The following is an 18,857-nucleotide window of genomic DNA, read 5'->3' as shown; positions in this document are numbered from 1 at the left end:
ACACGCACACACACACACACACACACACACACACACGCACGGTACACTTTACTCCCAACTCAGAGGAATGATTCAACGTGCAGCTGCGATGAAACGGCTGATTCTAAGTTTCTCAGACAGAGAGAGAGAGGCAGCGATTCACTGCTGCCCTCGTGACCTGTCAGTCAATACTCCACCATCTGCCACAGCAAAGCCACACTACACAGAAAGTAAAGCTGACACACACAGCGAGCGGCCGCGGGGTTACGACAGTGTGTGTGTGTGTGTGATGGATACAGGCCGGGCTTATCCCCGCGCTGCATCCTGTGGGTATATTCTCTCCTCCTTTCTTGAGCCCGAGCAGGGGGCTGCAGGGTGAAGGCTCACCGCGCTTTATGCTGCCACAAGATAAACGACTGGTATTGTAATCAATGGCCACTTGAAGCACAATGGTAGCGGCGATCCAATTACTGCTAAGTCATACAGCACGAGGCTTTGTAAACGTCCGCTCTTCGCCAACACTACATCTGTCACGAGGAGACGCTGCGAGCACGACGGTCCACGGAGTCTTTATTCTAAACTGAGAGATCTGTCATTTCAGGAAATAAAATAAAAGCTGACGCTCGGCCGCAGCTCTCTGGACTGGATGAGAATCAGAGACCTGTGAGGAGGTTTCGTCTTCGAGGTCAAAACTGACTTTACTACTTAACTATTTTGAAAGCAAATCATCTTATTTAAATTTTATTTAACAACATTTTGCAGGGTGTTGGGGGAGAAAGGTCTTTTACATTGTGATTAACCTTGACTTGATGCTCAAACTCCAGTGTAATGAATCTGCTTTAGGTGACACTGATGCTGTTTGCAGACATGAACTCTGCAAGATGGCTGGACATTGTCAGGAGTTTGTGTTTCACGTATAAAAAAGCAGATGCACACGGACTCACTTGGAGCATGTTCAGGATCATGTCCAGACACTAGTGCAGGTCTGAAAGCAGCTTTAAAGACCTCTTCTTAAGAAATAGAGCTGTTCCTGGCCTTACTTTAATTTATGTGTCAACATTGATGCATGAAAAGCAACTTACTTTGCATTTCCTGATCTGCCACCTCCATGATTAGGTGCAGAAGTTAAAACAACGACTACAACTTTCTAAAGTGGGAGAAAGATGGAGTTTGCAGTATAAAGACACCAGCGTTGACTGCTGGAAGAAACCGGCTGCAGAGTCAGACACTAAAGTTTTACCATCTATCTTAAACTAAAAGGTTTCACAGCTCTGAAACTATCTCAACCTGCAGGCTTGTTTTGCCTCAAATGTTTGGAGAACTTACTTGTCCTTTAAAATCAAATGCCAACATCTGTTCTGACCCAATCCTGAGAAAAACAACTGCAGACTCTTGTTTGAAGAAGAACTTTTGCAGTGTGGGCGACTTCAGGCCTCGCGTGCAGCAGTGAATTACTTCTGCTTTAACTCGCCACCTCTGAGGGAAAGTGATTTGAAAAATCCAATTTCTTTATCTGTCCGGGCTCCAGAAGACACAGTGAACCAGGCAGTGGAAACAGGGATGTGTGGTACAGCAGGACACAGGGATTCACTTCTGCTTCACAGTCTGAGGACGACTTTTAAAATCTCTCTCTCACTGTAATCCACCTTTTAATTGACAGGAACTCGCTGTAATCTGAGACTCACCTTGACCAGAGGTCTGACCGGCCGTAGCTGCAGGCTTCTGTTGCTATAGCGATGGCCATGGACTCCATCTTTGTGTGCGTCGACGCCCGAGGGCACGTTGGGAGGAGTCAGCAGCAGCTTCATCAGCTGAGGAAGAGGAGGAAGGAGAGGAAGGAGGAGTAGAAGAAGAGGAAGAAGATGGAGAAGAGGGAGAAGAAGAAGAAGGTGAATGAGAAGAAGGAGGAGGGTGAGGATAAGAAGAGGAGGAAGGAGAAGAAGAAGAAGAAGAAGAAGAAGAAGAAGAAGAAGAAGAAGGAAGAGATGAGACAGGAGAGAACATAGAGACATTAATATGCATCAAATAACAGTGGGACCTGTGCAATTATGTATCATGGATTTGTAAAACTGTTACACTATATATTCTATATTGCATCTTTAATTATTTAGTACTTTCACTGCGTGTGTGTTTCTCTTTCCTCCTCTGGTTAACCAGGCACATTTCCCTTGTGGGACTAAAACAGATCTAATTTCTCTCTCATCTTATACATTTTGTCCAGAAAACCAAAAGAGAGAAACTGAGAGAATCACATGTAAACAGTGAGATGAAAGCATCTTAACGTTTGTCTGTCGTTCCAGCTTCTGATCTATATTCTGTCGTCAGTTAACCTGCAGCAGATGGATGTTTGAACAAGGGAATAATGTGCAGGAGAAGTCATCAGGTTATGATACTGTACATTCATCACGTCACTGCAGCTGACAGCGACACGGCACGTTCACGTTTCCCATCACAGAGCTGGATTCAGCCATTATCTATCTCTGTGATAACATGTGTGACTCCTGCTCCTCCTTCATCTTCTCACTTCAATCAATCTATCTTCCATTTCAGTTTTGCCTCTCTTTCATGATCAACATCTGTCTTTGAAGCTTTTCCATTTTCAGACATCATCCCTTATTCCCTTCCCATCATCCCCATCCTCGCTCTTCTTCCTCTCCTCCATCATGACCTTTAACACCCATCTTCATCCGAAACCTCTGCCCTCTTCTTTCCCTCCACCCATCCCTCCTTCTCTCCACCATCCCTCCTTCTCTCCCTCCTCCCTGATCAAACAGGAAGCCGCAGTTAAGACGCGGAGACGAATCTGCGCCTCATTCGCCGCCATTCTTTCATCGCCTGTATTCATCCGTCCATTCATCCATTCATTCCAGCGCCTAGCTTCATGACAGGGCTATCAGCTGATATAAATCAGCTTAGGGAGAAAATCCCCCGCCACGCCACGCCGCGCAGCTCCTGGAGACGACGACGGGGAAAATGCAGATGTGATGGGAATGAGGATTGGAGCAGCAGGACACAGCAGAGCTCCCTGAATCATTTACAGCTAAAGGCCTCCTCCTCTCCTCAGGTGATGGGACTGTTGGAGCACGTCCAGCCATCGGATTGGAAATGAAACTCTCCTGGTTGACTCTGGTTCTTTACATCGGACTGACTGAGATTCTGAAGCTGAGGCAGAAACGTAAAGTTAAAATCACCTCACTTTCTGGATTAGGATGAATTTAAAGGACCGGACGGGGCTCAGCGATCTGTTCAGGGTGCAACATCCTCAACTGGGCAGCTCTTCTCCATAGCAACAGCATCTTAGACGTCAGTGTAGAAGATGAATCCATCTATTTTCTATGTGTTTATTATTGTAAAAGAGGAATTTACAGAAAGGAACCAGCTATATATCACTAACCATAATTATTATTATCCACCCATCTTCTTATCAGAACACCAATCCCGGCTGACACTGGATGAAAGGCGGAGTTTAGACCCCGACAGGTCACCAGCATATCACACTTATTATTATCAACCTTTTAATATTCGTATTAATTATCTAACTCATTGAGCTACATTTAGCTATTTTATCTGATTTCATTTCTCACTGATGTTGCCAGAACATCAACAAACCTCGAGGCTCAACTTCACATGAAGAACCAGGCGACATCTGGAGAATCTGAGAAAAATCACTTTCTTCCATTATCTAGAAATAAATGTGAAACATGAGGTAACTGATGAGGTAGAAGCCTTTTAAGAGGAAAAGCTGGTTTGTCATAAAGCTTCTGATCATTGTCCAGAGGTCACAGTTCAGCCTCGTTTTATCACAGCACCATCGCTGTATATTGCTTTAATGAATCCAACATCACCGTACTATACTATCTGGGTCAAACGACCGAACGGGACGATCGCCCGCATCACTAATGGGGCCACCGGGGCCCTTTGTGGACGAGCCAACTTGGCTCAGGGTGTGTGTGATGATGCTCCTCTGAGAGTCCCATTGAAGAAAAAGTGAAGAGGAGACTGAAGGTTTGTGTCTGTGTGAAACATTGAAAACTCCCTGGCAGCGTCCAGGCCCCTCGAACACTCTCCTCCGCTCTACTCTACCCTGGACGCCTTCCAGAGCCGCACTGGCAGCATCAATGAACGCCTTGTTCTGTGCTGGGACACACACACAGACATATAGACACACATAGACACACATAGACACACATAGACAAACACACACAGACAGACATTGAATTGCACGAGAGTGATAAACACAGATAAACGCAGGAGAAGCTCATACACGGAGACTTTCTTTCTATTTCCAGCATCAACTATTCAGAAGGTTTGAATTGATGAAGTGATTGAAACTGAAGTGGTGATGGGACAAAATATCGATTGCACAATAAATCCTCGTCCTGACGAGTGAGATGTGATTATTGATATTTTGTTTGCGGCAAATATTGATATTTCAATTTAGGAAAATCAGGCGCAACTAACCAGAATTCCAGTTTACAGCTATTTAACGTTTGAATGATGGCACATGTCGACATTGACTAGTTACAGTGTGTGTGTTAGAGACTAAAGAGGAACTGAGATGAGACTTTATGAACTTTTTCTACATTATTTCACCTCAGTTTGTGTCAAACGGACACAAATCCTGTACTTTACCTCATTAAAGGCATTTTGTGTTCTTCAGTTATCGTCTGGAAGATTTTCAATGTGAATAATGTGAGGGGGGGTGATACATGGCCTCTGAATGTACTTCTATACATGTCTCATACATGTCAGGGCACAAATACATGTATCTATTTACATTCATTTATCAATGAAAATGAATGTGATGAGGTTGTGAATTATTATTATATCATAAATAAAATGTGGACACAGTTATGTACACACACACACACACACACAAACAGTGGGGCCTCCGTGAGGTCATCTGCAGTACCATCCTGAACCAGTAGAGGGCAGCGCCACACTCAGACTTAAACACATGAGTGACAGCATTCATGTGACAGTGAAGCACTCAACTGATGGAAACACACACACAGACACACACAGACACACACACACACACATCTGGCAGCTTCAGCTGAGTAAACGGCATAATGTTATTACACCAGGCTTTTCTGTGAGTGGACTGAATGTCAGGTTGCTATTTTCGTCACTGATACTCAACACAATGGAAACTGAGCCAGGACCGGGGATGATGTGATTTCTATAAAGTAAAATAGAATATTCTGCTTCCTGTCAGGGCTCCAGGAATCAGCCCTGGACCATCAGACGATGAATAACTCATGAATCAATCAGAAAAACACATCTCCAGAGGAAGAACAGGGGAAACTCATCAGTGTAAAGAAACAGTCCAGGATTCTTCTCTGTATCGTGTTCAACGTGAAACCGGGAAGAGACGTTTTCATGGAAAACACCGGGTCACGAGGCCTCTGATGTAAATACAGGTAGTTGTAGCGTAAACACCAATTTAAACTGTGAACAGTTTGGCGTTGCGACAGTTAAGTGGCTGTTACAGGTGGAAGGAAACAGACGGAGGAACAGTGCTGAGATAGAGAGTTCAGAACGCTAAAAATATCAGAGCTCCACCTGTTTCAATGTGACTGTACGACATTCCTGGCTCTAACTCTTTTCATAAAACAACATTTTAATTCCATGTGCACTGTCGAGTCCTCGCCTGACAGTTTAAAACCAGTTTCACACGGGAGCCTCGACTTGTCTTCCACCGTCGTAAACTCGCTGCCTGGAGCCACAACCCGAGATGACACCCAGGGGAAAGGATTCAAGAAGGTGCAGTGTCGACGAGGTGGTAACCAAGCAGCAGCAGCAGCAGTAATAGTAGCGTGTGTGTGTGTGTGTGTGTGTGTGTGTGTGTGTGTGTGTGTGTGTGAGAGAGGAAACTTTCTGAAAAGCGTGTTATCTTGCCAGCTGTCAGAGGAATGAAGCAGCAGCCACTTGACTGAGATCTGTGTGTCTGGGCACAGAAAAGACTTCTTCAGCTGCACGCTTACAGCTTTCAAGGAAAAACACGTGGCGACCGTGCACGATGATTCACGTGTGGTTATACTGCAGCCGTAAAAAATGCAAGTGCTGATATATTTCTTAACATGCACAGCGCTGACAGTAAAACACTGATCTGAGCACACGCTGTTGCTTTATGAAGTGAAGACTGTTCCATGATTTGGTTCAGATTTGGAGGGATTCTGTTTTTCTAGCGACGGGAACTTCTCTTCTCGGCGAAACGCTTCATTTATCAGGAACATTGATTTGTGCTGTTGAGGTTTTAAGTAAACAAAGGCCTCCGTCTGTCCCTGGACTTCACACCATTACCTCCCAATCCGCTCGTTAAGTGACAAATCATTTTCTCACAGACGTCTCTTAAAAACCAGTGGAGTCGCCCTTTGCTGGTCGTTCATGAGATTACAGGTTTCAGGCACTTCTGAACTCGCTTCGATTTCAGGACCCGGAGTCCATTTCTATTTAAAGTCTATTGTTTAATTCTGTCGTGACTGGGAAACTGCAAATCGTCACGAAACGTGGTGGAAGGATGTGATGTGAGTCAGGGAGACGGGTGCAGATCCAGATCAGGGGGGCGGGTCCAGGAGTTTTAGTTTTAACTAACCTTAACATTACTGAACAATTCAACTGACCTCTTCTCATTTGACCTTCAGCGTCTGCTCTGTTACTGATAAACCGGCTCCGTCCAACCAGAGTCCTCAAGGTGCAACAAGGGCAGAGCAGTTGTGTGTGTGTGTGTGTGTGTGTGTGTGTGTGTGGGGCGACAAAGTTTAGTAACACAACAGTGAAGGACTTGTGACCTCTCAGAACCCTGATCTGTTGTTATGGACTAAACAACACCTCCGTGGTCCCAGCAACAAAACCAGTCCAGCGCGGCCGCCTCCTGTTTGCTGTCACGATGGCAGCGGACGATAAGCGTCACACACACTAACGGATATCACTGTCAGGGACTCTGCATTTTCTGGATTCCTCATTTGCAAAATTACCCCGATTCCTGTTCTGAAGCATCTCAGGTCACTGCGGTCGTTATTATTTCCACCAATTTGGAAGGAATGTCACTTCCTCTGGTCGTGTGTTCTCATGTGATGCTGCAGAAACACTGTGGCTCTTTCCAGATGTTTCAACAACTGGATCTATTGATTGATTCTGAGAAAACAGGTTGATCTCCTCACAGAGCTGCTTCTTTCTTACCCTGTTGAACGTATATTCAGCAGCATTGCTTGGACTCAAGAGTAGATTTATCTGTTGCAGATAAAAACCCGCTGACGTGAGCCTTTCACAGACATTTCTGTGTCAGCGTTTATGTTTCCTGAAAGTAATTTTTTACAGAACAAACAATGCAGAAGAGATGTGCATTCATGTTTTCATTTCAAATATGTTTATTGTATAAGTTCTGTTTGGTTGTACTTGTCTTTTCTTTTTATTTCTATGATAAAGTTGATAGTTAAACTGTAAAATATCAAGCCTCAATTACTTCTTATTTCTTTGTCATTAGGGTTAAATAACAACATCTTGGGAATTTATATAAAATATCGGCCGAAATATTGATTTCAAGCATGAAAATCAAATCCAAGCTGTGATAAAATGCAGTTTCAATGTGCTCAGGTCTTTAATCTCATCAAGTTTTCAACAGGATCAAAATGTATTAAATATAAAATAAGATATTAGTCGGTATATTGACTGTAAGAATCACTAGAAACCATTTTCTGGCCTAAAAGCTCTCCGCTGACTTCACTGACATGTTTTATAGCTCAACTCTCTGTGTAATTGAACGTGTGCAGAGCAGCTCGCTGAATATTTACTCTGCAGGTTATTCAGCCGTGCTACGTGAATCATGGCCGCCAAACAATTGCATCTTTGTGAGCCGCCGCTAAATCAGAGTGCACAAGAAATCCCTGTGAGCAGCCCCCCCCCCCCCCCCCCCCCGGCTGTGAAATTTAAGTCAAATTACAAGAAGCCGGCTGGATTCATCCTGACAAGTGCAATAAGGCCACGTTACAGCCGTAATCGTAAGTCGTTCATTGCAGGGAAACGGCTTCCTGCTTGTATTAAGCTTCAGACGCTGCGGTCTCCTGACAGCGGCGTGAACCGAGGGGGGAACTAGGGCGCGGAGAAGGGAGACGGAGATTTGTTGTTCCTGCGCCATGAGACGCAGGTTCAGGTGCAGGCGGCCGGGCTGATAACGAGAGGAGGGGGAGCAGGGGAGACGAGAGAAAAACAAGGTTCGTTCTGAGAAGTGTGGTTCAGGGAAAGATAGAGGGGCCCAGGGAGAGAAAGAGAGAGAGAGAGGCATCCAGCAGCACAGTGTGAAAAGAGAGAGAGAGGGGGAGAGGGGGGGGGGGAAAGGGGCGACGGGGCTGAAAACAAGCAAACACACACAAACTCGACCACGTGCTGCAGGACCGTTCATGTGTTAGGATCACTACACTTGTGAGGACCTGTGGGGATTTAATAATCATCACACATAAAACCTGATTACGTGAAAATTATCAGAACTCGGGTCTAAAGTTTTTGAGATACGACGAAGCAGCGTCATCACTGCCACAAAGTCCAAGGTTGAAATTATTGTGTCTCCATATCTCAGACGTAAATTTGCTCTCTTTACTAAACACTTTATAATCTTAGTCTTTATTTAATTTCTACTCAAACTCCACAAATAAGCTTCTGCAACTTGTCTTCAGTCTGAATGTTTTCAGGAACTTTCTTTCTATCCTTGTAGAGACCAATGAAATACTTAAATATCAGGAAGAGTTTTGCTGCCACACTGGAAAAAGAAAAGGTATCATGTTATCACAGAAAACTTATAAACACTATAACTTCTGTCGAGTTATAACGTAAGAAATTTCCTGTTATCATGTGACACTGTCACAGCTGAACCCAAACCTAAACCTTATCTAAACCTCATCTTATCCTTAGAGTCTTCAAACCGAGTCTTAACCCTCAAACTGCTTTTTTAAAACTGTGTGAAAAGGTGAGGAACAGTCAAAAATATCCACACAAGTCTGTAACTCAATCTGGTCCTCACAAAGATAGAGACACACACACACACACACACACACACACACACACACACACACACACACACACACACACACACACACACACACACACACACACACACACACACACACACACACACACACACACACACACACACACTGGATGAAAGGTGACCCTCTGTTTTCCTGGAGTCGAAGGCAGACTTTGAACCTCGTCGGGCCAACAAGGGGAACATCAAGGTGAGCAAACGTTCAACAGATTAAGATACTGGGGGAGAAAAAGAGGGAGAGTGTGTTGGGGGGGGGGGGGGGGGGGGGGGGGGCAGCATGGTGGAGGGGGAGGGGGGGTTTGAAGTGTGTGTTAAAGGCTCCATTTCAACAGGGAGCAGGTTTTGAGCTGAGGAGACTTTTGATTTGACAAAAATGAAAGACGAGGCTGAAAATGTCAAGTCGCTCTTTGTCGGGGTGAAAGTGTCGGAGACGTCCAGCAGAGAAATCACAATAACCACAGAAGAAGAACGGTTCCTCCGCACCAACAGTATGAGAGAGGTTCTTACTAGAGATGGGTCCTCCGTCTCGGACCCCAGCGACTGGCTGAAGTCCTCAGCGCTGAGAGGAAGACTGTCCTCTTCCTCGTCCTGCTGGTCGGGCTCCTCCCCCAGGGCGGGGAAGACGGAGAGCCCGCCCACCTCGGCATCCACCATGCCATCCAAGCTGTCGGTGAGCGCGGCGAGCAGGGCCGCATTCTCCTCTTCTATCTGGAGGGAGGCAAACACAACGAGAGCGAGGGTGAGACACGATCTCACCACAAAGGCAGAAGTTATAAAAGCTGATAAACTTCTTAAAGTTGAATATCTTCAATTTCTCAACAACTTCAAGTCTATTTACTCAAGGTCAAGAGTGAAATTTCAATTTCAGTTTCCATTTATTTTGTAATTTATCGCCATTTGCACAATACTCCAGTGACCACATTGCATTCTGTTCTCAGATTGTTCTTATTGGTTCATATTTATTACATCCACCAATAGGAGATATGTTTTCGTCCCTGTCCGTTTGTTTGTCAGGAGAATTATGTAGAAATTACTCAGCGGATTTCCACGAAACCTGGTGGAAGGATTGAACATGAGCCAAGAAAGAAATCATTACATTTTGGATCCGTACAAAGAAAGTGTCACTTTCTTTAATGTGTTTTTTAATAATTTCTGACCGATTTGACTGATTTCCCAGGTTATGATTCATGGATCTTCATGAAAAAACTGAATCTGGATCCAATGAAATAAAATGTGGTTTCATAAGGGGACTCTTGGGCCCTGGCAGAAATATGCACCCCCCCCCCCATGTGACCCCTCCCTGCAATCCACACAAAAGAAACAACCACATTTGAGTCATTTTGTCTTGAGTCATCAAGAATGTTGGAAAATAACTCTAACCTCCCTCCGACTTTATGTTCGTACACAACATTCACGCCTGGAAATTATTGTCAGAATCAGATGAAGAACCGACTTTAGGGAAGCTGTGTCACGTCTGAATCACTTTCTGAACCCCCCCCGCCCCTCGTTTCCCTTCCTCCTCTTGTCATGCTAATCCATCCGCTTCTCTTCTATCCTCTTTATTATTGTGGATAATATTCCTCATGTACCCGACCTTTAACCTCATCGGACAGAAATTGTTATCGATTGATCTGCATCATCATCATCAACCAGTTCCATGTATGTATTTTTCCCCCGAAATTTGAAAACACACGACCAGAAAACCTTATTTATCTGTGGTTCCAGTCAGAATCTGTTCCCATCCGTCCTGTGACGCCCACACGGGGGTTGTTTACTGTTATGGAGCTGCCATCTTGCTGAGAGCGGAGTCTGGCGGAGAGGTGATAGCATGGCTGGCCTACGGGAAGCCACCGAGCTCCATTCATCTGTCTCCTCTCTTTATCATCCGGCTCTATCTGTTCCCGGCTGCCAAACTATTTATTATTAAATTCATGTTGTCTTGTCTCTCGGAGCTTTGCTGACTCGCCGTCTCTGCACTGGAGGCCGCGACTTAAAAGACTGTGAGACGCTCCGCCGGACGTCGGGAACGTACTCAGCGTCCGGGTGAATTAATCAGATTAGACGGATATTAATGAGATTTCCTGGATATTAATTGGATTCAACTGAGAGTGTGAAAAGAAGCAGAGACGGAAACAGAAGGAGAAGGAAAGTTACACCGATGACGAGAGGCAGCAGAACGTATAATTATTGATAATAGATATACACATCCAGCATTATTATTATTATTATCATTATGATCATTAAAGTAATAGTATAGCATTAGCCTAACCCATAACTCTACCATTAGTTATAAGTGAAATCCGACCACACGCAAACACGGATCAATCTCGCCCGACATGGGATTAGATTCCGATACGCTGCTGTAAATAAGTGGTGTATCGATGGGCGGCGCGGAGTCGGAGACATGGAGGGGGATTCATCTGTTGGCTTATCACGCTATTCATTACTGTGTGTTCCTAACTGAAAGCCGCCTGACTGTCTGCTCGCCTGTATTAGTCCGATCTATACGATATTGGCTAAAGTATGATATGTCAGAGGGGAGAAGAGGGAAGGACGTATGGAAGACGTGGGAGAAAAATATCATTTATTCTTAAAAAAGGTCTGTTCAGGGGGGGATATTGTAAAGAAATAAAACACAGAGAAAATGGACACGTGGAAGGAAGGATAATAATAAGGGAGAGAAGGAACTGAAAAGGGAGATGAATTAGAGAAAGACAGAGAAAGAAAAAGGCTCAATTTGAGTCGGGAGAATATTCAGTAAAGAACAGCGAGGGAGAGAAGGAAACAGAGTGAAATGAGATGGAGAGAAACAAGAAGAGGGATGAAAAACGACTGTTTCCGTGTCGTGTCTCCTCTTCTGTCTCCTTTAAGTCTTTATTAGTAAAACGCCGTCAGCAGCAGATCACGGTAATGAAGCCTCTTGCTCTCGCGCTCTTCTTCCTCATAAAGATTATGGCGTCAACACAAATGTGTGTTGGTGCTGATGTGGTTCTGTGTCGTAAACTTGAGTTTTGTGTCGGAAGCAGGAAGACGAACAGTCTCTCAGGCTAATGGGGAATCGAAATAAGAATAAAAACAGCGGAGGAAGACACAGAGAGGACAGAGTCTGTGTGTTTACTTCACCTACATTCCCATCATGCCTTGCCCCCTCTTCATTTAACCAATGCTCCGCGGTGCATCGCAGCATTAGAGCCGTTTTCACCAGCACAGTTACATTACAGAACCTAAAGGCTATTTTATCTCTCTGTTGTCGTCTTCCTCTTCTCGGGATGCACTCACTCGAGCTGTAATGGGACCAGGGGACGTCACTGGGGCTGGAAACCTTTAGACGATCAATGATCCAGGTTTTGCTTTCAGACGCAGAGGGAGTTCCCTGAATTCGCCCACCAAGGTCACCTGATACCGGAGCCTCAGGCCTTCCACTGGCCCCCCGTAAGAAGCCCAGTGCTCATCCAGACTGACGGACTGCTTCCATCATCATATTACACACAGCATAACTGGCAATTACTTTCTCGGCAATGTCCCCGGAGACAGGCTGCAAGTCCATATTTCAGTGAGGGGATCAGGTGAAGGTTTGGGGCTTTGCACGAGTCAAGGGAAAGACAACTTTGGCCCCGAAGCCAAGATTCATCAAATGACTGGACAATTAGCGATGAGCTCCACGAGCAAAACAAACAAGTCAAGGTAACGTTTCAGATACTTAACAGTGAATAAACGTACAGCAACACCAGCCCAGGGCAAACACGGTGGAGACTAATCACATTAATTGTCTGGTTGCATCAAAAAACACCTGCAGCATGAAAATATATATATTATATATATTCTGCAGTTAGAAATGTTTAAGTAATTGTGGTGTTGCAATAGTTAAGATGCAGAATTTGAGTTTGAAATGTTGGTGAACCATCACAGGACTGTTCCACCCCCTCGACTGCCGGTTCAAATCCCACATCCAATGCAAATTCAGTGTAAGAACTAATTCCAAGAAGCAGAGAGCTTTCCCCTGAATGGCAAACTAAACTAAATCTACTCCCAGATTACTTTCAAATCTTACATAAACTTTTGAAAGGTGTCCCTGAGACAAAGGGTTCCGGCAGCCGGGTGTCTTCTGTCACCGCTGAAACACCGATGATGTGGTTTGGTTCTGCAGGATGTTTTTTCTCCTTCCTAAATCAGATCAGATTAACAAACTCTCCATTTGAACCGAGGCTTCAGGCTTCCAACTTTGTGGATTAGGTTTAAAAACTCAATCTGGATTTGAATTTGTTGGTGAAATGGGTTGTTTTCTCTCTGCAGAGGCTGGTTTGTGCCTTTAACTTTGAACTGCACTTTGTAACATCATTTGCATGAACGTCTCAATGAGGTATTGAAGTCTTTGTTGTCTGGGAATCAAAAGGGATGTGAATACCATGTTTTTATTGGCAGATGTAGAATTCCCAGATATCCCTTAAAGGCTCAAAGGGACAAAATAACAACAGTGAAAAACACCTTCACCCCAAACAACTCAACCTGAGGCCACGATTATCTGTATAAAACAACATTAATGATAAAAAGCATTGAAGAAGTCGTCTGCAGAATAAGGGGACTGCAGTTTGAGCCTCACCTCAAAGAGCTCATCTGCCGTACTGTAGTGGATGGAGGCCGGTGACGCGTCGGCAGCCTGGTCGTTGCACCACTGCAGCTCACTGAGGCAGTTGACGCTGTCGAAGTCACTGGTGTCCAGCTGGGAGAGGTCGATGTCCGGGAAGTCAGTGTCCAAGCGGTCCGAACACACCTCCTCCTCCCCATACTGCAAGATGGAAAAAAACAAGAGGAAGAGAGAGAGAGGAGGGAAAGGTCACGTTAGTCAAACATCAAGATTAAAGCAAAACTCCCGGGCGGTTTGTTCTGTTGAGATGCGACAGAGGCGCGTGAGTCACTTTGTGAAAAACGTGATCCCGAATATCGGGAGGTGCTGATCACAGCTGGAGGGAAAGGAACGAGTCTGCCTGCGTCACTGGAGTCGGACACTTTGCTCTTTTATGCATCACAAAGGAAATGATGTTTCCTCTGCTGTCTAAGAACCCAAGTTACCGAACATGGGAAACAACTCCGCTCCCAGCTAAGGTTGCCGTTTCCTGTGAAGTTCACCGCTCGACGCAGCGCTGCCATTGTTATATTTAGGGGTTCGGTTCCCACTGGGCCACACTTTGTGAAATATGCATGCAGTTGAAGCACCGTGAGGTACTCTGGATGAAAGCCTCCATCATCTGGCATATACTGTATATTATTACACTGCTCAGTGTCGGAGTCACAAGGAGCTCTCATCGACAGGCCCCTCATCTCTCAACAGCTACTCATTACAGATAATGAGACTTCCATGTTTGAGGAGTTTCCACACTGAAGCCAATGGAGGCATCTGCCGCGGCACAATGAAGGATTAGACAGGGAATGTGTCACATACTGCAGCAGGCGCTGAGCGGAGGTCCTGCACATCAACAAAGTGCTATTGTGTCACAGAGGGTCTTCACGCGATTAGTTCCCCTCGGGCAGAGTGTGTGTTAATCAGGGAAATTAGCTCCTCGGTGTAATCTGTGGACTTCTCGTCGTGGTCGATCGAGCTTTGTTTTCTGGGCTCTGAAGACTAAATTATTCCCCATCCTTTGAAATGATCCTTTGAAAATGATTCTGGGCGCTCAAAATGATCAGCTAGACTCCCTTGTGGACGAGCACAAACACAACGGAGACATATTTGTTCTTATTATACAATTTGTAAGTCCCGTCCATTTGGAGCAGGTCCAGTAGATTAGCTTCTACTTTAATGTCCACAGACTCAGAGGATAGAGGGTTCTTCTGCAAAGAGCCTTGAATTCAACCTCTATGACGACGGAGGATGGGAAAAGTAATAAACTAGCTTGAATATGTGATGTAGTTGTAGTAACACAGAGAAGTTCTGTTTCATTCTCAAATTCATATTTAAACGCACGCTGAAGTTAAACATACTTTTGATCACTGTACCCCTACAAGCCTCATTAAGGGCTCAACCACCATCTGTCCATCGTTATCCGTACCGCTTAAAGACCCCCCCCTAAAATCTCTCTCGTAACTTCTTGAACCTCCTGAACTCAACCAGGGGCCCTACCCCCCCCCCCCCCCCATAAAACACCCTCATGATCCTAAACCCCCAACAATGAATCTTAAAACCCTCAAATCCCTTAGAATCCTTAAACTTTACAGAAAACCCTCAATTCCTGCTGTTAGTTTTCAGGAAAGCTTCTCAATAACTTTCAGCTCTTCTCAAAAACTCTTACGGCTCATCGAGACTGTCTCAACACCCTGAAAAGATTCTGGAGTCCCGTCTAGAAAACCTGAAACACCATCAAGAGCAGGGAATCCAATAGACCCCTGAACCTGATAAAGAAAACCTCCTCAATAAGCCTTGAAATGTCCTCAAGAGCACATGGAACCACCTTTTCAAACTCCTTTGAGGGACAAGCCCTGTGAAACACCAACGTGGTCCTCAAACCCCTGAAGGAAACCCCCTCAGAAAGCCCAAAACGTGTTCCACGTGGTGGTGCCACGTGGTCTCCAGTCACAACACATGGCTGCAGCTTCAGACAGAAACCCTGAGCCATGTCACAGAGAACAGAAAGAAAAGAGGAGGAGAGGAAGTGTGTGTACGTGACTCAGTGTGAAGACAAGGGACTGTGGTCTCTGGTGGGAGGTGAACGAGGGAGGAAGAAGGGGGGGGGGGGGGGGGGGGGGGAGAGCGCAAGAAGGAGAAAGACAGGAAACGTGTTGGGGACAGAAAGAAGTGCAACTGGTATTTTTTTTACAAGGAAGCCAAGCATTCACGACGTGTTTCAGTTTGCACGTTTCTTAGAGAAGACAAAAGAAACAATCAATTGTGTCTACGAGCACATTCTCTCTTTCATTTACACGCCCACACACACACAGACACACACACACACACACACACACACACAGACACACACGCACACACACACACACACGCACTTCCTTCTCCATTCTTCTCACAGGGCGAGTAAACAGGGCCGACCAGTTATCAACCAACCGTCTTTCAAACTGAATCAACCCGGCAGTTCTCGTTCCCTATCAGATTCCCTCAGCGGTAACATCATCTCAAACCGACTCTACGCTGAACAGTGCGTCTTCTGTGTGATGTCCCTGAAAGCTGCCAGTAAATAACCTGCAACTCTGCACCAACATAACAACATTACTATTGTGTTATACTATAGTTTTATAAAAATGTATTCCTTTGGAATTTATGGCCAAAAGCTTATGACTGATAATGTGCAACAGTTTCTTTTAAAAACCATAAAACTTGTGCATCATTTTAAAGATTACTTACTATAGATTAGTAAGTAATCAGAGTACTTCAGTGCAGTTTGCAGTGGAGCCTGACAGATTGTGAGATTCACTCTGACGTCATCACGGTGTCTCTCTTTCATTCATATTGTGTCACAGTGACTGAGTCTTCTCCTAAACAATCGGTGTCCACGCTGAGAAAAACACAACCACACCACCAGAGAAACCGTTTTGTCTTCACAGTTTCTTGCACAATATCTCATCTTTATCACCAGCGTCTGTGATCTGCCTCCAGGAGCCGTCAGGGAACCTCCATGCTCCCTCCCTGAGTCACGGAGCGGTGTGCGACCAGCCACAACGACGCCGCACAGCATTTCTGCAAAGCGCCTTTGCACGCAAGGACAACAACAGCGAGCGTTAACGATGCCACGAGCTAACAAGAGCGTCTTTCAATTCAAATTGAGCTTTATGCACAACTTGTAAATGAGACTTTTCATATTTACCGAACATTGTTCAATGTATTTGGCAAAATTTTGATTATTTTGCAATCAAACTGACCGATTGGCTGCAGCTGCAACACCAAACACTTAAAAATGAATCAACAAACTCATGATGTATCGACGATATAGTTAATTTCACGCAGCAGTGACTGACCATCATCTCTCTCATTCATTTCTATCTTTGATTTTAGACAATATTCATCGTGTTTCTTCATCATCTCGACATTAACTGTTGTATTTTTACAACTGTCCCCGTGCACCAGTTTATTTGTCTGAGCGAGGAGTGTTTATTCGGGGCAGGGAATGAATAGCATGAGCTGATATCATTCATGGTTTCATAAATTACAGAGCAGAATTACGCACCAGAGCAGACGTGATCAAAGAGCCAATCAGCAGAGTGAAGAGGGAGAGAGGGAGAGAGGGAGAGAGGATGGAGGGAAAGAGAGGCATGAAAAGGAAGAGGGGGAGGAAGAGAGGGGAAAGGAAAGAGAGATGATGGGCAAACAAAAAATGCGGCGGACGCACAGATGAGAAGAAGGAAGAGGAAAGTGATGGGAAAGACTGAGTGGGTGAGAGGGAGGAAAACGAGAGATGTGGGTCAGAAGAGAGGGAATGAAAGAGCGATAGAGGGAGGGAGGGAGAGAGGGAGGGAGAGAGAGAGGGTAGTCGTGACTTGATAGTGAAGCAGAAGAAGAAGATGGGAAGGAAGGAGGAGAGGATGCCCTCTGTAAGACCCTCCCATCGCTTCCTCTCCTCGCAGTTGCTGATGCAGATGTGTGTTTTCACCTAGTGTGTGTGTGTGTGTGTGTGTGTGTGTGTGTGTGTGTGTGTAGTTAGCATGCAGCTCACATCCCCCTCACGTGCATCTGACTCATCCCCTCCACACATCATTCCTTTCCTCTCTCCTCCTTCTTCTCATCCGCTCTCTTCCCCCCTTCACCTGTCCTTTCCTTGACTAGCATCCTCTCTCCTCTTTTTCTCCTTTACCATTCTTCACTCTTCCTAATACTCAATATCTTTCCATTTCAATAACTCACTCTCTCTTTTCTGTTTCTTCTCCTCTGCTCTCCCTAACATCCTTCATCTCCTCTCTTACTCAATCCTCTTCATCTCATCCTTCTTTTCCCTTTTCATCAGCTTCACTTTGGTCTTTCCTCTTCACCATTTTCCTTCTTCTTCCCTTGTTTCCTTAACTTTTTTCTCATTTTCGTCTCTCATCCCTCCTTCTCTCCTCTTCTCTCCTCTTCCATCGTCTTCCTCAGCTTCCCTCTGCTGCACTTAGACCCTCTCTGGCCATCGCCCTTCCTCATCTCTTCTTTCCTCTCCTCTTCACTGCCCTTCACTCTCTTCTTCCCTCCCTTCACTCGTCTAATCCTCTTCGTTCTCTCTCTCCTCCATCTCTCTTCTCTGCCTCCGTTTATCACCCATCCTCTCCTCTCTCCTCCGTGTTTCCCTTCTTCTTCCCATCCTCCCTCCGTTTCTCCCTCCTTGTAAACTCGGAGGACAGGCTGATTGATTTCTTTGCTTCCACTCAGCCTCTCTCTCTTTTTCCTCCTTTCATCCCTCCTTCTCTCCTTTCATCTCTCCACCGCAGCCATCAATCAATAAAAACATCCTTGGGCACGGCGCACACATTTCACACACCTGAACATGTTGCACCAGGAAGCAGGGAAACCTTGACATACTTGTGAGGTGTTGACCGAGCAGCACGTGTGCTCCTGCTCCGAGGGCAGCTGGGACAGCGTGTCGATGGCATCACTTATGGAAGCAGCGTCCTGCTCCGTCACACACACACACTCACAGCTCCCACGTTACATGTTAACACACACAGGTGATCCCATGCATACAAAACTACGCAACACAGACCAAGCACAACAAAACACGTAGAGAAGCAACGCCGACTCTGCTGCGCTCTCATTTACTATTTTCTGTGTCGTGCACGATCACTGAACATCGTGTTGCAGCTATTGTATGAGAGCAGTGACCTTTGACCTCAGACACGCTCAGTACCAGTTGTTGTGATGTCAGAT

At 45.3% G+C, this 18,857-nt stretch overlaps 1 protein-coding gene across 1 annotated transcript in view; it reads right to left on the bottom strand.

Annotated features, from left to right (window-relative positions):
• The window catches only part of ppargc1b (peroxisome proliferator-activated receptor gamma, coactivator 1 beta), an 80,996-nt gene that overhangs the window by 9,069 nt on the left and 53,070 nt on the right, over positions 1-18,857 (bottom strand). Inside the window, exons 2-4 of the mRNA XM_034597639.1 lie at positions 13,623-13,808; positions 9,530-9,730; positions 1,665-1,790 (exon numbers count right to left, since the gene is read on the bottom strand). Coding sequence (XP_034453530.1) covers positions 1,665-1,790; positions 9,530-9,730; positions 13,623-13,808 — 513 coding nt within the window. The remainder of the gene's footprint in view (positions 1-1,664; positions 1,791-9,529; positions 9,731-13,622; positions 13,809-18,857) is intronic.

This window comes from Hippoglossus hippoglossus, chromosome 10 (genome assembly GCF_009819705.1).
Source record: "Hippoglossus hippoglossus isolate fHipHip1 chromosome 10, fHipHip1.pri, whole genome shotgun sequence".
NCBI classification, from domain to species: domain Eukaryota; kingdom Metazoa; phylum Chordata; class Actinopteri; order Pleuronectiformes; family Pleuronectidae; genus Hippoglossus; species Hippoglossus hippoglossus.
The sequence above is the reverse complement of the archived record's forward strand: the minus strand, read 5'-3'. Positions and strand labels throughout refer to the sequence as shown.